At 42.4% G+C, this 22,693-nt stretch overlaps 1 protein-coding gene across 2 annotated transcripts in view; it reads left to right on the top strand.

Annotated features, from left to right (window-relative positions):
- Positions 1-22,693, top strand: part of gria3b (glutamate receptor, ionotropic, AMPA 3b) — a 74,360-nt gene that overhangs the window by 42,625 nt on the left and 9,042 nt on the right. For both annotated transcript variants that reach the window (XM_070913070.1, XM_070913069.1), the window contains exons 5-12: positions 8,072-8,125; positions 9,125-9,286; positions 9,922-10,089; positions 10,515-10,619; positions 12,617-12,721; positions 14,539-14,745; positions 17,016-17,389; positions 17,911-18,109. In XM_070913070.1, coding sequence (XP_070769171.1) covers positions 8,072-8,125; positions 9,125-9,286; positions 9,922-10,089; positions 10,515-10,619; positions 12,617-12,721; positions 14,539-14,745; positions 17,016-17,389; positions 17,911-18,109 — 1,374 coding nt within the window. The remainder of the gene's footprint in view (positions 1-8,071; positions 8,126-9,124; positions 9,287-9,921; positions 10,090-10,514; positions 10,620-12,616; positions 12,722-14,538; positions 14,746-17,015; positions 17,390-17,910; positions 18,110-22,693) is intronic.

Below are 22,693 nucleotides of genomic sequence, written 5' to 3'. Positions count from 1 at the left end.
GGGCCTTTGTTGCTCTGCTAGTTCACTGGACTGTTAGAGTTTTACAGTGTACTTACTCAATAACTGCACTAGAGGTAAACAATTCTATGCTACTTAATACTTCTATACCACTGGATTTCAGAGGGAAGGATTTGACTTTTTACTCACCAACATTTATTTGACTGTGACTATAGTTATCATATAGTTAGTTATTTCATTCAAAACATATGAACTATAACTGTAAACAACTATAAAATATAAAAGATATATAAAGCAGTTAACTTTAGCAACCAGCTACGACATTAAAATGCTGCTTACATGTATGCATGAGTAGCAATGATAACCCAATGACAGGCATGTATGCATGTATATTTTGCCTACTTCTGTGTTATATATTATTATATACAGTACATGTAGTATTTTTACACCGTAGTGCGTTTGTGTAAGTAAAGCATAGTACTTCTTATACCACTATATGTACTCCAACTAGGGGTCCAATTAACAATTATTTTCATTCATGATTTTTCTGTTGATAATCTTTTGTATAAATTGACAAAATGTTTGAGAGCCCCAGGTGGCATCTTCAAATGTCTTATTTTGTCCGACTAACAATCCAAAACCCAGAGGTATTCCATTTAGACAAATATAAATAAAACACAAAAGCAAATCCTCACATTTAAAGCGTGTTTTTTCAATCAGCTTCTTATTATGAGTGATGGGGTCTTACATAAGCACAACATTTCCTGTCAATGTTCCAACAGTTTTGTTTAAATTCTGTATTTAAAGAATGAGTTTCAGATTTTTCTGTATTTGTGTGCTTTTTCCCACCGCATTGGTAAGTGGGTATGGCTCGGCTGGAAAAAGATAATGTCACGGACCTGCGTGCACTAATCAGAGTTTAGCAACATTTTGATCAACATCTGATGACATTGTGTGATGTTGCCTGCACTGTCAATCAATTGTGATCAAACCACACCCACGCAGTCCTGATGAAGCAGATTAGCTGAGTTTTTGAGTGTTAAACTATTAATTAATAATTACTTTAACTTTGATTCTTGCTTATTTGGTCATGAATTTAATGTTATAGATAAATACTTAGAAGTTAGTTTTTGAAAAAGGTTTTCAGGGGCTTTAAGAAGCTGGAATATATATTTTTTTCATTAAGATACTGAAATGATTTTTTGATTGTCAAAATTGTTGCAGTTTCATTTTCTGTCAATTGAGTAATCAATTAATTGAGTAATTGTTTTGGTTGTTCGGGACAGCAACTCCTTTAAATGGACAAGGGCTCATCACACATGCACGATGTATCTCTTCTTCAGCTGTTAGCGCACTCAGCTGAATATCACTTTTATTAGCTTCATTTATCACTTGACATGATGTAGAAACACGGTAAGAAAAGTATTTGCATACTGCTGCATCAGGCGCCGTTTTGTTTGCTCGTAGCTGCGATAAGAGCAGAGTGAGTCTCACAAATTTGTTTTGGGATGCTGAGGAGATGCTACACCCGGGCTATTATCATTTTATGCTGTAACAACCACTCAGGATTTATTGTCCATAGGACTTTTCCATCAATACACTGCACTGCAGATAAATTAACCCAATGGCAGGCCTTCTCTTACGACAAAAACGGGAGAGCCTCTGCCAGCTCTGCTCTCTGAATCACATCCAACGAATGTGTTTCATTGAACCATCTCGGTTTATGATATTACATGCTGGGAATCTTGTGGCATTAAAGAAGGGCAGTATAAACAAGAACTATGATTGAGTATAAGATAATCATCTTTGTATTGCTACCACTTGTCATAATGATGATTTTTCAGTGTGACTGTATATGTGCTCATGTCTAATATGATCCATCTACGAGATTGCACATATAGCATCATATCTGCCTTTATGCTCCTTCCTGGCCCTCATCCCTCCCGGGATTTTTGTGCTGGAGTCTGCTCAGAGGCAACAACCTGCTCATCACTAGTGTAAAGAGGCGGGCAGAAAAAAAAAAAAGAAAAAGAACAGCGTCTGGGACAGGCCCAGGGCAGGCAAGCTGTTCAAAGACAGGCAGGCAGTGAGCGCTCTGCCAGCCACAAAGCTGCATTCCTATTGCAGGGGAAAGAAAAAAAACAATAAGAAGTGAAAAGGATTCACAGAAAGAGAAAAAAATGAGAGGTACATCTGGGGATTTGTTAGAACAACATTCTGCCGCCTGTGGAGGCATGAAGGGTGGCCATATTGCAGCCCCATGGAGAATTGGAGATTCTCCATATCCCTCTCTCTGCTCTTGAATGAAGAACTCGGAGAAAACCCACAGTTGGATGTATTATAGAATGTGAAATCTTTGTGTTACATCAAATTCAAGAAAGGGAAAGAAATCTGACCGTGCGAGATAAGAAGTCGTGGGAGAGGGAGAGAATGGGGGATAGATTGCCAGCAGCTGATAGAAAAATGTCAGCGATAAAAAGAAGGTCCTCAATCAATGTTGTGGATGACATGGTGAAAAAAGGGAGCAATATCAGCATTCTGTAAACTGGGGGATGACATTTGTATGCTCATGTAACATATTGGCAAACACAGATGTAACTGGAGGTGTTACAAAGTGAAATAAAATCTGAATAAATGTACTCTGGCTCTCTTTGATTTGAAGTTGCACATAAAACCCTCTCAGGCATTCAAAGCTCCTTGATTACTTTGACGCTGTCTTCTAGTAACTCTACCTGGCACGTCTCTCAATTTGTTCTAAAAGATAGAGGAGGCAAGAAAGTGAGCCAACGTCTCTACTGATATGAAAGGTGCTCCTCATCTCAACATCAGCTTATTGTCCCCGGGCTACTGAGAGGGGGGGGGGGGCTGACAGAAATATAGCCAAATCATTCCTACTCGCTGTAAAGCCGGGGATACGTAGTGCTTTAAAATCCCTGGCACCAACCCTGACTGTTGAGGGCCGTTTACTAACTGCGATTATAGAATTAAATGGGATTAAAGTGTTATCATTAAACAGAATGTGACCTGCTGACTCCACAACTGAATGAGAGGCTGAGACCGGTATGCTGCCACTCTGACGACTTGTAGTTATAACTGTATCAAGAAGACAGTCTTATAATAATTCAGGCTGTCAACCAGTGACACTCTTTTCCTTTATCAATCAAGCAAAATTACCCTGATCAGTTTCAGTGAAAACAGAGTAGGACATCTTACTGTTTCAAAGCCAAGTTTTGGCACGCAAACATGAGGGCGTGTCGGCTGCAGTGTCAGTGATTCCTTCCTCCAGAGGTATCGAGTCTCACATCGTTCTGTTATTTCAGCGCAATAATAGACATAATCATCTGAATATATGAGTCAGGTGTTTCTAAAATGATCTGCATTTGGGGGAAGGCCAACACTAGATGCCCCCGCTATCTTCAGGGGCATATATCACGACTGCCAAGAAAAGCGCTGCAGCCACAGCCACTACTGGCTGTTAATTAGAGAGTGCTCCACCAAGAGCACTTCTACCAAGAGCGTTGCAGCAGAAATGGAGAGGAAAGGCCTTTTGTATCAAAGCATACAGCTCAAATTCACCCCTCTGTCCCATCCTGTGTGAAGTGGAGCACTTTGGCGTCTCTGCAGCCTCTAAATTGTATGGAGCAGTTCATGCAGCTTGTTATTAACACTCTATTACTATTAATAATGCAAATATGATTGATAATGTTATTCAGGGTTTGAGCCAGAATGCACCATTGCAACAATGACCCCCTTAAAACATAAAATGTCTGGTCACTATAACCTCGACCCTGCGCCCACTCATCCCCCATAAAATCAAGGGCGGGATCAATGCTGTTAGCAGCCTTTTCATTATTTATTTTTTTAAGCTGTGTCAACGTTTATTTTGTGAGTCTGTACACAAGATGGTTTGTAAGAGACAAAAACAGCTAGTGTTAGTTTACCATGCAAGTCATTTTCCTGCCCCGTATGTTGTAGCTAGACAGCAATCAATGACGATACTGACTGACAACTAACACCAGCAGATAATAAATAATAGTTTGAATTCAAATCAATATCTTTATCATTTCAATAAAGTATTTTGAAACTTAGCAGCAGCTTGTCCTGTCAGTCCGTGAAATTATTACCTTAGCTAACAGCCAAAGGGTACACTGTTATTATTACCATGGGTAGAAAACTACATAGGAGTCACCACTAATAATTCGACCTTTGAATGTAATGATTAGAATAAAGAAAAGGCAATTTAAGGTATCATAATGTAACTATTCTCACCAAATGTGAGTTAAAGTTCTCAGTTGGAAAAAGGTAATTTGTTAGATGTAATGAAAAATGATGATAGTTATATGTCTAATATAATGTCTAATATCAGTGTTCGTGGATAATTCCCTCCTAAACACAGATTATCTTTATCGTTATACCAATGGTAATTATTGCTGAAATGATTATTTGACTAATGGAATACTCAATCTACAAGAAATGGTCATCAACAATTTTAATAATTGATTACTCATTTAGGTCATTTATCAACGAAGAATCTTTACATTCACTGTTTTCAGGTAGTGAGGACTTGTTTTTTCTGCGTAATTGTAAATGTTACATGTTTGGGGTATGGAGTGTTGGTGAGACAAAATGAGCCTTTTGAAGACATCACCTCAGGCTTTAAAAAATGTGAAGGTCATTTGATATTTTATATGAAGATTAATGTTTGCAATTAATTTTGCAACCAAATAATTAAATATGAAAATGCTTGTTATATGCTAATGGTTTGGTTAGGAGTCTGTGTGTTGTTTGAGTTTTCATAGCTCAGGAAGGCTAAAAGTAATTGCATCATTATTTGCTCCTCTTGTTTAAGCCTCAGTGAATGGTATGTTAGTTACAAACTCTGGGGAACATATCATTTTCAGTCTGCGTCTTCGGTGCTGTGGCAAACTCCACAGTGGGAAGGTCAAACCTGGAGGAAAACGGTCTGGTGTTTATTGAAAATGTGTAGCTGTAGTTTTACATTTAGGGCTCTCTGTCTAGCGGGGCTGAGGCACGCCGAGTCTGGATGAGGGTGAAGTCAAGGTCATCCTGGTTGTCTGTCCCCATCAGGCTTTTAAAGAAAACTCCAGTCTGCAAAACACTGGCTCTCCTTCAGCCGCAGAACAAATGGTGGTGGAGCTGGCTAGTGGATCGATCAGGAGGGTACACTGTATGAAAAAGAGGAATCACATTATTGAAGGGACAGCACACTAAACACATTTCTTCTCTTCAGTGTCACTGGGAAACCAAATAATTGGTTAGTAGGCTTGTGTTTGTACAAATGTGCTCTAAAGGCGATTAACGGCACCAGAAATCAATTCAAAGAGAATGGGAGGCAAAAAATAGAGGGTGATGAAAACCCAAGGTGTCTGAAACATTTTTGAAAGATGCTAAATCACCTGAGTCTCTGCTTTTGGTAAATATCCATTTTAAGCTTAAAATGATTAGCAAAACCATGATAGCAAAGTTAATGAATAGTTTAACATTTTGGGAAATACTACTTAGCCGTAGCTTAGCTCTGTCCAAAGTGAAACAAAAAAACATCTATCAGCAATTAACATCCATACAGCCACAGTGTTGGTCGGTAGACTTTTCTTTTTTACTTTTGATCTTGGCTTGCTGTTTCCCCTGCTTTCAGCCTTTATGCTAAACTAAGCTAATCAAGTCAGCTACACGACTGGCATCGTTGTTGTTCATGACTTACCAACCATCTGTCAGTCAGACTATGCTGCACATTTGCTTAAATGAATATATATTCATATTTAATTAAGTATAAATTATTGTCTTAACCGCTTTTGGAGGCCAGCCATCTTTTCACCCCACTGCAGGGAAACATTAGCCATGACATTAACATTTCTGTTTGTGTGCAGGTCAAGGTGTTGGTAGGCGTATTGTTGAACTATGAACAGAACCAGGCCAGCTGTTTCCAGTCTTTATGCTAGGCTAAGCTAATCACGTCTGGACACCAGCTCCGCAGACACGAGATTGGCATGGACGTTCTCATCTCGCTCTTAACAGCACTTTATAATTACTTAATAATGTATACAAGTAAGTTAGAACTTATGTCTAATTTGAGTGAATTCTAGTTTTGATGATAGTGTGCTATTGCTCAAATAATATTGGATTGTTGGATTGTGAAAGGATACACAAGACAATCATTTCTTTTCAACACTGTAAAAAGATAGTTATCGCCATCTGCAGTATCTGAGGGTTTTACGGACTGTGCAGTCAGCGGTTCATCACAACTAGTAACAACGAAATCTGTCCGTCTCGACTGGAGTCGGGTCTTGCCGTCTGCCTAATTAAAGAGGTTGAGGGGAGAGGTTGGTGTGATCTGGCCGGAGGTTCTGTGTATCTCTGTGTCATCAGTGTCTTGCTGTGCTTCATCCGAAGGTTGCTGCTTGTAGCCGTTGCCAGGCTGGCTGTGAGCTGCGGGCTGCGGGGTTGGGGGGGGGGGCTTTCTCTGCCTGGCTACAGGGCAGGTGTGACGAGGCGTACAGGCCAGAGTCAAGGTTAGCACACGCTGAAGGAGTGTGTTACCGTGGGGTTTGTCCAAGAAAATGCAGCCAGGCTAAAAGTCCCAAAGTCAGACTTGTGAACAATTACAGTGGGAGTAGCTCTCTTATCACTGCAGTGATTGTGTTGCAGAGATTTCTTCTCATGGAACTTTCTGTCACTTACTCATTAGGCGCAGATTGATGGATTCTGAAAGGCAACTCTGCATTATAATCAGCTCATTTCCTCTTTGTTTCTGTTTCATTTTCTTGGTTTGGTCCCCTCTGTCTGACATCCTGCAGAAGTTTAAAGCCTTAATGATGGGGGAAGCTGTCAGAGAAGGCTGACCCGCCTGTGCAGCTTGATAGCATGAGTGAGAGGCTTTGTGTGTTTGTGCCCCCCCCCCCCCCGTGTGTCGTTCTTTGTGAAAAACACAGCCGGCTTCTCCTCCCTTTAGTGGACAACCTTCAGATGTCCACGAAAGGGGGAGAGAAGTGGTTTATGTAGTTTGGGAGGGTGCTCAGTCCAAGCAAGGATGATTGTTAAATTGTTTGGTGCTACTGTATACTAGTGCACCCAGGTCAGTTCAAGTTCACCATAGCTGAATTAAAAGCCGTAACTGTAGTTGAAATGGGTGAAACTGAAAACGTCCTTCAAATCTTTTTGCAGCCTGTGATGTGAAGATACACGTTTGCTTGTCATCACTCTCTCCTACTCAGCGGGAATGTCGAAAACGATCCACAGTAACAAATATTCGACGTCCCCGGCCTAACACGCACACAAACAGATGATAAACTGACAGTTTGTTTTTGTGACAGAGCCGGAGCCAGAACATGTGCAAACATGCTGATTTTGCTGTAAACTTGTGTTGCTGTGTTTGTAGAACGCAGATGAAAACCGAGACGTGGTTGACAGGTTTCTGCATGGCAGCCGTTCAGAAGTCCATCCACAGCAGATTGCAAACTCATAAATAACAGACCTCAGGAGGCCCAGTTGAAAACCCTGTCCAGCGTGTAATGTGCAAAAAAAAAAGCCAGGACAATTTAGAGTTTCACTATTGGATTTATGTGCAGGCCCAGAACAAAAGGAAGAGGAACATCTAGAATAAAAGGCAGCATATGGTTGATACCACAGTGATGGAATGACTTAGAACACCACTTACTATTTTCAGACAGGCTGCGTGGGTTGAAACATGCTGTTATGCTCCGAAGGTGTGATATTTTCAAAGCAGAGTGAGATCTACATCTTACTGTCTCACTGTATATTCCTTTGAAATGTTTTTTTCCTATTTCTACCTTCTGTCCAACACTTGCTGAGGACTCCTATCCCTGCTCTTTGAATGCCTTCAAAGTGAGCCGAATCAAGGATGTCCCACGTTGTTCCTTTTTCTCCCTCATTATCGGCTCCTCCTTAATGAACGTTTCCTCAGACTGCTCCCTCTCTCTTGTTATTCTGCATTATTCTTGTTAGTCAGCTTCGCTTTGTTTCAAGTTCAGGACGTTACTGCATTCACAGAGATTGTTGCAGCCACTTATACAAGCTATGGCTCTTAGCTCTCATCTCATGGGTGGTTTACTGTATCGATGTTTTTCTCCCATAGGTTGTGACCCTGGGGAAGAACAGCCGTGGTTACCACTACATTCTGGCCAATCTTGTGAGTAACAACCGAGCCGCTCCCCTGGGAGGGAATGGATCCGGCTTTGTGCTGCATGTGACGGGACAAATGTGCATGCACAATAAGTGGATTATAGGCTTTTGTATGAAAGCAGAAAAACAGCCCTGTATATATTTTGGTTTTTTTTCTCTCTACTGTATATATAGGGCTTGTTATGTTTGTTACTCATGTCTTATCAATCACAACCTGGCAGCCAGGCTACATTGCAACCTAAATGAATGTATTCATATTTAGGTTTAAATTCATGTCCTGAGCATAGATAAACAGCATTTAACCTTTTTAACCATCTTTGGAAAGCAGCCATCTTCTCCTCCCACTCTGGAGAGGGAAATGTTCATTTAGCCTTGATATTAGCATGAGAGATTTAAAGTGGAGGCCGTCCCTGCTCTCACTTGCTGATCCCCTGCTGCTGTTTCCCCCCCGACTTTAGAAGATGTGATTATGCAGCAGTCAGACACATGTCCTTGCACGCCGTGACACAATGCCGCACTTAAAAAACAGCAATTTGACCATAAAAAGAAATAACTCCATGTCATGGCTCTAGGGTGAAGAAGGAAATTTAAAGGCAGCTGGAGCAGCAGAGGTTTTTGAAATGCATTAGAAAATGTGTTTTTTTACATGGCAAAGCGATCTGAATGAAAGTAGGCCAGCTGGTTCAAGTAAAATATTTAGTCTTCTACATGATCTGACACAAGCTCTAAAGTATCTTCTGGCAGGTTGTTTATCTGTAAATGAATTCAGGTTACACCACAAAGTGTGAAGAGAAACATTTGCCTCGGTGTAATGGCAAACACATGTTGCTTTTCTCATTGGTCGCAGAGTTCATAATAAAAATGCACCTTGCACACTGCCAGAAGAGCTGCTAATATTTTGTGGTGCTTCACCCCAGGTTATATTAAAAAAAGAAAAAAACCTCAAAGGAAAAACGAGACATGAGTCCTCCACTCCTTCCATTTCCCTTTTTTTGTCTCATCTCAGGGGTTTTCTAATGTGAGCTTGGACAAAGTCTTCGCCGGTGGAGCCAACATTTCAGGGTTTCAGATAGTCAACCCTGAGAACCAGATTGTGCAGCAGTTTATGCAGCGCTGGGAGCGGCTAGATGAAAGAGAATTCCCAGAAGCTCGAAACACTCCTCTGAAGGTACTTTGCTTGCAACGCCTTTCATGGCGCATGCAGAATACAACGATCATCCCTTTCTGAAGTGCTCTCTATCGGTCCCTCTCCTCCTCTCATCCTCTGTTTGCCTTTGTCATTCCCTCTTCCTCCCACTCCTCGCTTTCCTCCTCTTTGCTCTGCATCCCTCCCAGAAATCGATATATTGATAGGCGGTGCAAGGCAAGGTTACATCGCAGCTTCAATTTACATCTAATTAAACAATGATCAAGAAAGAAATGGATTTTGAGTGGCATTTAATTACATTTTTATCATGGTGCAGTGGTCAACAAACAAGTGGCTCAGCCCTCAGTGGTGAAAAGGTCAGGCGAAGATGGAGGGGGAGTGCATGCATCAATGCTCTATTTTCTCCCCAACTGCACTAAAAGTTTTGAAAGAGGTCCTGACCGTCAGACGAGTCTTGGCTTTTTTAATAAAATCTGTCTAATCAAGCTATTTTTTATCAAAGCTTGCTTGACCTGACCTAAGGCATTTTTATATGAACAAGAACAACATATGCAAACAAAAACAGTAACAGCACAGCAATATCTCTTTATCTTCTGCCTCTCCTCATGTGTTCCTGTCTCACTGTGTGTTCTGCTGTGTTTTTTTATTTTGTAAAGTACACTTCAGCTCTGACCCACGATGCCATCCTGGTGATAGCAGAGGCCTTCAGGTACCTGCGGCGCCAGCGAGTTGACGTCTCTCGGCGGGGCAGCGCTGGAGACTGTCTAGCCAATCCCGCTGTACCTTGGAGCCAAGGCATCGACATTGAGAGAGCTCTCAAAACGGTACGGCGGTGGGGAAGAGAAAAAGAGAGAGAGGGAGAGAGAGAGCTGGCAAGCTGATAACTAAAGAAAAGGCTAGAAGAAGTGAGGCAGAGATAGCAAGTGAGAGTGTGATAAAGATGGAAAGTGACAGAGAGAAGGGAAGAGAGCGCAGAGCTGTTCTCCTCCCTCAGCCCCCAGATATCTCTGCACGGAGCTCACTCAAATCCAGGCCCTCATTACCATAAAACTACATCTTTTATTAAAGCGTATCCAGTTCATCATTTGATTAACAGACTGTGCGCACTCCAGTAGCTCCATGAACACGAGCACCTTAATACCAGCTATATATGCAAAGTGACGGCTATTATATATTCCCCTGTGTCTGTCTGTCTGTCTGTCTGTCTGTCTGTCTGTCCGTCTGTCTGTCTGTCTGTCCCTCATGGCAGGTCCAAGTGCAGGGCATGACTGGGAACATCCAGTTTGACAACTACGGCCGCAGGACCAACTACACCATAGACGTGTATGAGATGAAAACAGGTGGGCCGAGGAAGGTAAGACGGGGCGGTGACCTCTATCAACTCTCATCCATCAACTGTCAAATCCAGACCTGATCCAAAAAAATCCTGGTCTTTATGAAAACACAAGCTAACAGCTGGCACACATCAAGGTTTGGTTCATTCACTTGTCACAATCATGGAATTCGGCCAACGTGTAATTTTAAATGATTTATCGATCATCTGTGCTAAAGAACAAAACTGAATGATGTGTTGGCCACATGTCCAATGAGGGAAACAACATTTTCAAACAAGCCTCCACCTCCATTTATTAAAGTACTTTTGCAGTCGTGAAGGACTAGCAGGGCTGACAGGACAGTGCAGAGTAATGCTGCCTTTGCCTTTCTCTGCCTCTGTTAGGTAGCAGCACTGATGAGCTATGCCAAGCATCACAAGCCCCACAAGTCACACATGGCCTGCGATCTGATAGCTAGAAATGTCCTATCAAAAGAATGATATAAGAGCATTTCCGTGCCATGGGATAGCAGATATTATTTGACAGTAATTACCATTCAAATAACCAATTACTATAAAAGGGAATCCAAGAATTCCTCTGGCTCCTCTTCAAAATGGTAATTCCCAGCGGTACATTCACATTATAACCGGTACCATATGATGACCTCTGGTTTTATTTCATAACCTCTCCAAGTTCCAAGCGACAGCTGTGAATTTCTCGTTAGCTGGATAAGAGTGGGCTCAGTCTGATGTGACGCGTGATTATGCTGCCTGCCTCCCAGGCCTCTAAAGCCCACACTTCAGTTAGCATCACACAGCCCTTACAGCCATCCCCGGTGCAGCCAATCAGAGATGGAGAGAGCGGGGACAGGGATGGAGAGAGAGGGATTGGGAGAAAGGAGGTCAGGGGGAGAGAGTGGGGGAGCGAGGAAAGATGAGACAAGCTGGGCAGCAGTTTGTCAGGACCTGGAGCCCCAGTCACCCCAGTGACAGTTAGAGGATGAAGCTTCTTAGCTGTGACTGTCACGAGTGATGTATGGGCTGATATCTGTCCCAGCTGCTCAGGGTGAGATCAGGACTTTGCCTCTGGAGCAGCACTCCATGACACAGCTCCCCACAGTCTCGTCCCCCGAGCAACGCTCCTCAAATATCACTGTCGGACAAAATCTGGGAATACACACTTAGAGCTTTCTCCAGTCTGGCAAGTGCACTAAGTACATCCTCGACTGTAGCCACAGTTTGCAGCTGAAGTTTGAGACGTTTGCTGCTTTCTAGCGCCTCCATTTGGTGTTTAAAAACTCTGCACTGTCGTACACCTGTCTGGCCCAAACATTTAAAGATCTGAGGCAAAAAAAAAAAGAAAAAAAGAAAATGCGGACCAGATGTGACGGGGGGGGGGGATCCTAGCCAGCAACAGTTAGACTATTGGCAGCAACATATGCAACACGTTTCATCGTGAGCCAGAGCAGCCATTATTTCAGATGGGCAAACAAACACTTGACATTGGTTTGACTTAAGCATCTGTACAGCAGAATACAGAGTAACTGCAACGGCAAGACTGTGCAGAAGAAACTGTGGAGCCACTGGAATATTATGCTAAATTATTAAACGTGTATGCAGTTCACAGCCCTGACTATCAATTATTTACCATAAAACCTGGGAAGCTGAAGGTGGGAGGGATTGAAGTTGTCTGCCGTATGCTCATGTAGTTCAGTTCCTGCACATTTGGTTGTTGGAACGGATGTAGATCATAAAAACCAATAGTATATTTTCATAACATCTTTGATCATGACACTAACTGCATGCTGAATATATAAATATCAACTCTTTGTTTATTCCTTGCTGAGATTACTGGGCCACTTCTGCCATTTTAATATTCTGGTAATTCGCTGCTATGTGGGTCAAACTTTCGGGCAGAGGCAGCTTTTAATGAGCCCTGCATCATTCCCAGTAATACTTAAAAGTGTCCCTGCTATATGCTCACTTACATGTCAGCAGTGGGTTGGAATCCATCACTAACCACCGTTTTCTCTTTGCAGATTGGGTACTGGAACGAATACGCGCGATTTGTAAATATTATGGACCCGCAGGTCTCCAACGACTCCTCAGTGGAAAACCGAACGATTGTGGTCACTACTATTATGGTACACTTTCCATGCAGTTTTAAATGTTTCACGTATTCTGCCACTCAAGGTCATGGTGTTGATTCCAATGAGTGATACATTCTGTCCTGGGCGGGTAGAACCACATCTTTTTTGTGTTGCTTTCCATCCACTCACTACATGTTGAAACAGTCGGTCCGAAGCGGGGGAGTGTTTCAACTGTATCCGTGTGGGTGTCAAAGCATTTTGATTTTCCATACTTCAGTGGCCTGTCGTAGCAGTGACATCACAATAATGGTATAAATGATAAATGGTTGACTCCATCAATTACAAAAAGCATACAAACGCATACGTAAGTAGACCTGTCTGTCCTCATCAAGTAAATGTTCAATGACACTTGGGATAGACTGGCCGAAGAATGGCTAGAGGATGATCCTGCAATGGTTTCTCCAGCTGGGCAAAGCAAAATAAACAGCATTGGAGGAGGGATAAGAGGGTGTGGTATTTTTCCTTGTTATCGCCTCTCCAATCTATTTTGTATTGCTCCCACATGTGTTCTGTGTTGAAGTATAACTTCCAGTCAGTGGTTTTCTGGGCTTTTTCCCAGACCAAAGTATGATAAACAAACAAAATACCTTAGATTTATTTATTTTCAGCTGTATTTACTCAACTAAATGTTTCAGGCTTATTGGATAGCTTTCATTGCAAATGTATTTGCTGACAGGGTAATGGCATTATAATTACCTGAAGCAGAACCTCACTCTCTGCCAACAAACATTTTAAAATGATAAAAGAACAAAGTGTGATGAGGATCTCTGGTATTTATGCACCGTTAGATTTCATTTGTATTCCAAGGCGTAAGCCGGTGTCACTCACTAGCAAGAGGAAACATTTAACATCTCGAGATGAGGAATACAGTCAGGAGGTAAACATGTGTTAACGGGAGGGAAACACTCAATGGCTCCAAGGTGAGGGGATACGTTCAGCACAGAACAAACAAACCATTGCTTTTCTACTTGCACTCTAATTGTGTGTGGCTGTAATGACAATGCCTGCTCTCCTGAGCGGTCCTATTGTTTGATAATGATGATGATGATGTGCTCAGTTAGAGAAAAGACGAGCTGCACCAGCGTTTTGAAAAGGAGAGGAAAACTAGCACGCTCCTGCTCTCCTGATGTAATTATTTCATTTATGGAGTGTTTTGTGCATTTTTCCAGATAGCAAATAACAGCTCTTTTTTAATTTTGTTTTTGTTCTTTTGGGAATGAAACAGCCTTTAACTGCGCATTGGTGCAATGTGCTTGAATATGTTGAGATACTCTGGGCACTCTCTGATCCCTCTCCTGTCACTGGCATTTACTTATGAAACCCATCCCCATTCCCATCCCCACCCACCTCTGAGCTGACCCACACCTTGCCTACCAATGACTCCCAGCTCTATTAAATCTCATTCTGGCCTCCTGTCTTCTCCTACAGAAATGAAAAAACTTTGCTCTCCCTTCTCCTTAATTTCCTCCTCCTCCTTTTATTATGCCACAGAGTTGCACCCTTGGGCTCAAAATGGGTTGGGTGCATTGGGCTTGGTGTCTGCTGGCTGCCACGGCTTGATGAAAGCAGTGTGACCACGTTATCACGCTGCTGTTATCTGTATATTTGTGCATTTGCGGGGCATCATCTGTGTATGCATGACTGCATGGATGTGGTTTCAGCAACTTATAATATTTTGAATCTCTCGGGGTGTGTGTGAGTGTGTGTGTGAGTGCACGGGGACATATGAGTGCATGTATGCATATTTCTGTATAACTGAATGTGTGCTAGGGCATGGGAGTGAATAAACCAGCGTGTGTTTGAATCAACAGGAAGCTCCTTATGTGATGTACAAGAAAAATTATATGCATCTGGATGGGAATGACAGATATGAAGGCTACTGCGTCGATTTAGCATCTGAGATTGCCAAACATGTTGGAATTAAGTACAAACTGTCTATAGTAATGGATGGGAAGTACGGAGCCCGAGACCCCGAGACCAAGACGTGGAACGGGATGGTGGGTGAACTGGTCTATGGGGTGAGTACTGGGAGCCTCGATTTCGCTGATTACGTGACAGTTTGCAAGGAACTTCAACATGAGAGGAGATCTCATTTTTCTGTCTTAAGGTTATCACCAACCCGTTGTAAACTCATCAGCTCTTGCCCAGTTCAAAGTCTGATGCTGTCTCAGGAAGCTCAGCTGTGAGTGAATTTGTCAAATGCAGCCTCAAGCATTGGGGAGTTGGTGATCATCTTGAGACGGAGAAAATGAAATCATTTCTCAGTGCTGTTCATTGCAATTAATCCTTCTTGCTTAGCCTAGAAAGCTCTCTCTCTCTCTCTCTCTCTCTCTCTCTCTCTCTCTCTCTCTCTCTCTCTCTCTCTCTCTCTCTCTCTCTCTCTCCCTCTCCTCTCTCTCTCCCTCTCTCTCCTAGTCAAAACAGAGGTAGGTACATGAAAACAATGAGTCCATATGGCAAACACACTGTAATCACTTTGATGAATGAAAGATTGTATGCCTTTGAAGTGATTGTGTAATTATGTCCAATGTTTGATGTGTGTGATGAATATTGCCACATTGTAAATTCACAGCTGAGAAAATCTGCTTTCGAATCAACAGCTAAATGGTGGTTTGCGGTTTGAAACAACAAGATCCATATGTGTTGTGCTCCATAAAGGTTGAACCTCTCACATTAGGGAAGGGTCATGCCGTGTTTTACATCTGACAGAGCGCTCGGTCTCTCTCGCAGCACCTCAAGCATTCCAAAATTACTCCCACCACCCCCCGCACCCTTTTTCTCCCCTTTCTCCGAGGCCACAATAGTTGAACAGGGGCCAAATACAAAATGCATGAGGGTTAGGCTTCCTCATCTGTTCAATTTCCCCACTATCAGCCTGAGAGATTGCTTGGTTTGATGTGCTATCGCCACCAAATTATCTTTCAAATGGGAAAAGTCCACTCCACTACAGATGGAAGGTGAAAAAATATCCCATCCACGTGGCTGTCAAGTCTTTCTAGGCCTGTAATTTTACAGCAGGTGAGCCGAGACTAATAGTTTTGTACATTTTGACCTTTTGACCAGTAAATTAATTTGATTTTAGTTGTCTTTTAAAGGTTAGGCCCGAGGCTGCTCTTTATTGCTTTGTTTCCCTCGCCATTGATTGAGTGCTGCTTACGCCTGCACGAGGATTAAATGGTTATAGCCCTTCACAGTGTTGTGTTGACAGGGTAAAGAAAACAGTCATGTTTATTGGGTCTATTTGTGTTGCTCCTAGTTTGACCTTGTAGGAAACATTTTCTGCCCCGCGCTGCCTCCATTCCAATGTTTTCTCAATTTCAACATAGAAAAAAAGACAATACAGCACAATACAAAGAATTGCCCTTCATGGAGTGGCTCCTTTGAAGAGAAGCAGTTATTTAATTAATCACACACACACACACACACACACACATACTAGCTGCAGTAACACTGTCTAATGTGATTAATTATTTTCTTCTGCTTTTACAAAGAAACCCATTGTGATTTCTAGAAAGGCAGCACCACCTCCATGGATGTGTTTTGATAACATAATGTGATTGAAGCAGCGGAGCAAAGGAGGGAGATAAAGAGAAACAGCTTGGAGAATTAAAAAAATAAAGCTAATGCCAGAATAAGCTGTGTTTGGGAAATCCAGCCTACTGAATGTCATGTGGCTTGCTTTGTGTACTTTGTGTACATCAACCTCTTTACATTCTGCAGTTTAAATTACAGCCATTTGTTGACAAAGGTTACACTTGTTATGAGGACATCAGACAACTCACTACTTTCTTTTAATATGAAAAATTAAACATTAACAATGTAAACAATTAAATTAGTAAAACAGCTAGAGTCTCGTAATAAGGTGTAGCATAAAATGGCTTGTTTTAAGGATTTGTACGATTGAAAAGTGTTTCCCTTCATTTATCTCCTTGGGTCCTGATTAAGGAAGCGTTCGGTCAAACATGACTCAAACGCCCATCTGCCTCGGTGGATTTTTTCCAAGCTGTTTCTCTGAAAGTCTTGCAGTGGCCTCATGGGCTTTTACTCCTTCTAACCTCCCAATGTGGCAATATTTCAATAAAAAATCTGATTAATGTTTAGAGTTTGAATCTCAGATGTGTTAGCTAACTTCCCAGGTCATAACAGTGTACAAATGCCACTCATGTGTGATAACAACATTGTTTTGTTCTCCCTCTCCAGCTCCAGTCTTTCACACATACATTTAAAATGACCTCAGTTCTTTCTGCAGGTCATGACTAACGCTTGCTGTGCATGTCCCTGTTTCCAGAGAGCAGATATAGCTGTTGCACCTCTCACCATTACTCTGGTTCGAGAGGAGGTGATAGACTTTTCCAAGCCCTTTATGAGCTTGGGCATCTCCATTATGATAAAGAAGCCGCAAAAGTCCAAGCCTGGCGTTTTCTCCTTCCTGGACCCGCTGGCCTATGAGATCTGGATGTGTATAGTGTTCGCCTATATTGGGGTGAGCGTGGTCCTGTTCCTGGTCAGCCGGTTCAGCCCTTATGAGTGGAACCTCGAGGAACAGGATGAGACCAAAGACCCCCAGACACCCCCCGATCCTCCCAATGACTTTGGCATCTTCAACTCTCTCTGGTTCTCACTGGGCGCCTTCATGCAGCAGGGCTGTGACATCTCCCCCAGGTGGGTCAGTGGACAACAGAGACGAGTGGAAAGAAATAGACTACTACTCCATGAAAGTTTAACTGCAAGTGATGAGAAGCGTTCTTAATAAGTACACAGGGTCACTCAAGCGTCCTCTTCCTTTAGGTGTTCATTATTTGAAGCTAAACTCATTTCACATTTATTGCAGCTGTTATATGTGTAATTGAGTTTGTCAGTTTGTATGCTGAAACTATCATCAGCAAAATGGTTTCATCAATACTTTCCTCAGGCTATGAAATGAACTTTGACCCTGACTGTTTCACAGCCAATTAAAGACTTGGATTAGAGAGCGTTTTAAGAAACACATGTACTACTTTCCTTGGAAATGTGTTATTTTAGAGTGCTGACACAGCATCAGGCTGATTTACAAGGAAACTCTGATTACAGATGCTGATAGATATATTAAACACAACTGGTAGATCTTAGCAGGCTGATAGGCACCACATGCCACTGTGTAATTACAGCTCTGTGTTTCCCTGTCATCCACCTCCCTCTCCCAGGTCTCTGTCGGGCCGTATCGTCGGTGGTGTGTGGTGGTTCTTCACCCTCATCATCATCTCCTCCTACACAGCCAACCTGGCTGCCTTCTTGACAGTGGAGAGGATGGTCTCTCCTATAGAAAGTGCAGAAGATCTGGCCAAGCAGACAGAGATAGCATATGGTACTCTGGACTCAGGCTCCACAAAGGAGTTTTTTAGGGTGAGTAGCATCAGAAAACTGTTTGGTTTCACATACACGGCTTCTTACTAATCAACCAGTGGCTCCTCTGCTTTCAGCTCAAATGGCCAAACATGCAAAAGGCCTAAATATTTTGCACTCCAGCTTGTTGCATCACAAATACTACTTTGTGTAATGTCCTTGATAAACTCCTCATTGCTGCTTTTCCATTTTGTACCTTTTGTACAGCACTCTTGACCCGCACAAGATTGCTTCAAATGAGGCATGTTGACAGAGAGGCAGTTCTTGAACTCTTATGACATGAACGTGAAATTTATGCGGCAGTACTGCAGTGTGCAACCTTGAGGCACTGGGGCTGTCAGCAGAAAGTGTGATAACAACGTGGAAGACTCAGAGGTGATAAAAACAGGAGGCTAATCAAAGCACCCACATCAGGCTCAAACTCAGAAGGGTCAGCTCATGAAATATAATTAGCTAGCCGGCCATGGCTGGCAAATTGGACCTGATGAAGAAGAGCCCTGTAGGTCAAACAGAGCAGTCTGAAAGACGGTTCAGATGGAATAAGCAATATGTCCGTCGGCATGAGGGACTAGCCTGGCAATTAAGTCATAAATTAACTAAAATCTGAAGCAAAAGTATATTAGAGTCTGAAAGGCAACCACATGCTCACCATGCAGGAGTTGAGCAGTGCTGCATATCTTTAAGGCAATCAACCTTCCGCTGGGAAACTTCTAGATGTCTTAGCTTGTGGCATGAGCAGTCCAATCCTCTACATTTGCAGAGCAATAAGTTGAGAAAGGATTAATGAAACAGCACTCCGCCTGTGATGACGAAAAGGCAATATGACAGTCTTTTATCTTACGCTCCCTCATTACTCATCAGCAGGAGAGAAACAATTCATATGCTTCACAGCTGCAGCCTGTTGGCAGAAAGAACAATTCATTTGTATTACCCCTGGGTTGAATTGCTCAGAACAACAAAATGCAAAATCAAATCCATGTTTTTTTTTCAGACAAAGAAGGACAAGATCGAGTCTGCAGAGTTTGATATTTAAAAGAGTTTTGTTTTACGGCTGTACTCTCTCAGAAGCTGGTTGTGAGAGGCTGTATACTGTGAAGATAACATATCCTGGGGAACGTGGCACATGACATGCATGACAGCAGCGCTTTATTCTCCATACAACACCTCACAAAGCCTGTCATTACTTTTCCTTTCATCAGAGATGCTGCATCGGATGTATATATACAGTATATGTCTTTGTGTCACAGACATGATGGATGCCAATTACAGATTAGGTTTCCAGCCTGACAAAGGAGCCACCACAGGTCTGCTGGAGGAAACAATCCAAGAGGTGGTCGGGGAGGCGCAGTTTCTTCTCTATTCTGTGTAATGAGTGTCCTAGTTACATCCCACAAGTCTTCAAATAGGAAATGACATGTGTGAACTGCTATTGCGAGGGACTTTTAATTAAAGCTGTAGAGGGCTGACAAGGAAAAAAACACACTGATTAATATGAGTTAAAGTTCTATTTCAGATGTGTTTTTCAGGAAATACATTCAGGCTTAATTAGACCCATACGGCATCAGCCAGCTGGAAATTTTAAATCAAGTCCGGTGTTACAAACAAGACATATGTCATCATCTCTGCCACCCCCGGGCTTAAATTTTTGATGAATTCACCTGGTTTATTTTACAAACCTGCCTGACAGGTAGAACTAACTCAGTAATGTTGTTTGTAAAATACTTTTTTCTGCTCCCTTTCTCAGCAGAAAACAAAAAGTAAGATACAGCAACATGGATATGGCTTGTGATAATGAGCTAAACTTTCTCACTCTCATTTTGATGGTTTCCATGTTTTCAAATCAGTTGAAATCTCTTCTGCGGCATTTGATATTCCTTATGATAAGGCTGTTACTTTTTAGCTCCTGGAAAATGGACAGTTTAGACATACGGCTCATTACCTGACAGCAACAGTATTCAGTGTGTGTCTTTATTTGGTGGTGGAAATGAGGGAGAAGCTGTAGAGGAATTTTCAAAGAGAGAGGTGCTAGAGTAGATCCCCCTCAGAAAGCCCTGATTCTGCCGCTCACAACCAACTAGGACAGCTGGCCTGGGAGCCCGCCGACGTGCCCAGCGGAAGCTTGATTGGCTCACGGCGCCTGGCAGTGCATCTCTACCCGCACTTGGCTCCTCTTCCCCCAGACTACCCTGCTCATTTGGGCACCCTCTTCTCCTCTGTCTCCAGCCTGTCTGTTGCTTTACCTTGAGACAATGTGAGATAGCTTCAAGCTTTGTGTTGCTCTTCCTCGACGTAGCAGCTGTCATGTGCCGCTGCACCGCTGTGATTTGTTTCCTCATTTTAATTCCTGTCATGGATCTTTTCATGCAGTCAGTTGAATATTTGTGTTTTGGATGATTAGAAAATGATGACTTGCACCGGCGAGGGCCATGTTTTTCCTCTTGATGAGGTTTTATTCCATCAAAAGGCTTGGCTCGGTTGCATTTTGAAATGTACATTGAAGGAGAAGCTGGATCGCAAAAATGACTGATATGATAAAATGGACTGATGTGGCTGTTTAATTACGTGTAAAGACCGGGGTGAGACCATCAAAGACAACCACACTGCTGTCCCATCATGCACCTCATTAAACAGCGTAACAATGAAAGAATGATAATTGCGCAGAGAGATGAGACCACAGCATTGTTTTCTGTTCCCCTCAAAAGATTATACATTACCCAAAGCCTCAACAGCAAACATCATTCATCTCACTGATCTGCAGGTGTGGTGGAGATGGGAACAACAGCTTGAGTGCAGTCACCAATGCATTTTACTAAGCATGAAAATCAATTTCACGTCTCAGCTATTGTGGCGCAGACACTATAGCTTCTTCATGGTCCAACACAATGTTTAATAAGTGGCTTCTTTTTTTATGCAGAGCAGACCTGCATTAGGCCAAGGTTGCATGAAGAGGAGCCAGCAATGAGATTTGTACAAGAAATTCTTAGGTTGCCCTGCAATCATAGGCAGCACACTGTGACACAATTCCCCGAGCTCTTGTCACTATGTGGTTCAGCACAGTGCTGAGTGAAAGGGAGGCAACTATAAAGATTAGACCCTGTTTGCATAAAAGAGAAAGCTGACAAGAGTGATGATAGACTTGTGCGAGATAGGCGTAACCTCTGAGGGAATGCGCTGTCCTCGGAGGGCCCTGTCGAACTTTAGATGAGCAGCAACAGCAGGCGGGAGAGGAGCTATTGGAGTCCAGCAACGAGCATCAAAGACGAGCAATTGGTATTCAGGGCGTAGCGTATGGCACTTCAATGACAAAGTACACCCCCACAGCCTCAACTTTCATTTTCTGTATACTTGAGATACAGGTAGTCCTGGCATGCATGATATTGGGGGGGAGGAGCGGTGATGCCCACAAACAAAGCGAAAGGGAAGTAAAGTAGAAGGAAATGTAGTTGGTGGGTGTTTGGAGATGGCATTTAGATACGCAAGCAGTGGAGCGTATGTGGGCGAGGCCATAATGAAAGCAGCCTGCGACGGCGAAGGAAGAATAAAAAACAGGCTGCAGTTCGGAGGGCAGTGGGCAGAGGCCTGGAAATGCTGCATAAATCTGAATCAATACAGATTAAGTGGTTATTTAGAATGGAGAGGGCAATTGCTTTGACTTTGGACTTTAATCACTTGTCCCTTCTCAGACATTTTAATGACATTGTTGGAGACTTCTGGAACAACAAAATCGCCAATCTCTGGATTTACTAATGATCTTTGACATCTCTAGACTGTGAAGAGATACCTACAGGGTAGCCTGTGTTAGTCTAACAGAGTTATACTTGTATCCTGTAAGGCCGTGGTAAGCAAATAGTGGCCTGTGGGCCAAAACTGGCCCTCCACCGAAAAATATTTAGGTGGGAAATAAATGGTTTGCATTCAAACTTTTACATTATTTTTTTTACTGTACTATAAATACAAGGCTCATGTAAATCTCAATAAAGTGACCTTGTAATAGAAATAATAAATGATAAATAATACCATCCTTTTACTGTAAATGTACCTTGTTAATTCAAACACATTTTAATTCCACGGCTTTAGCATATTTGACGTAACTCTCATAGTACAACACAGGACAAACGTTAGCATATGAGTCATTTATTAGCACCTACGTATTAGCGCTTAAGTTTTAATGGGGAAAATGACATAATGCAGACATAATGCTAAAACCGTTACATACATGCATTTTATTCTCATAGTGTCATGTTCAACTGCTCCAGGCAGCTGTTTTCACGAAAAAGCTCTAAAAACGGACTCAAAATTAGCTGCTAGCTGGTGAACATAGTGGTGCCTGATATTTCCCCTCAGGAGTTGGAGGAAACCAAAACAGAGCTTAAAGTGAGTCAATATCGGACTTACATTCACCAGGTGGCCAGAAACCCGCCTCTAATGCTAATGCAAATGTTACTCCATATCTGCTGGATGTGTAAATAGGCAACTGCCAACACGTTCGCCATATAAAAGTATAAAAAGTTGATAATAGGTCAGTGTTGTGTTTACAGCTGTTGTTTTATTGCAACCACCGCCTCTATAAAGCTATGTCGGCCT

Source organism: Enoplosus armatus, chromosome 10, assembly GCF_043641665.1.
Source record: "Enoplosus armatus isolate fEnoArm2 chromosome 10, fEnoArm2.hap1, whole genome shotgun sequence".
Taxonomy (NCBI): Eukaryota; Metazoa; Chordata; class Actinopteri; order Centrarchiformes; family Enoplosidae; genus Enoplosus; species Enoplosus armatus.
Note: the sequence above shows the minus strand (reverse complement) of the source record. Positions and strands in the feature narration are given on the sequence as shown.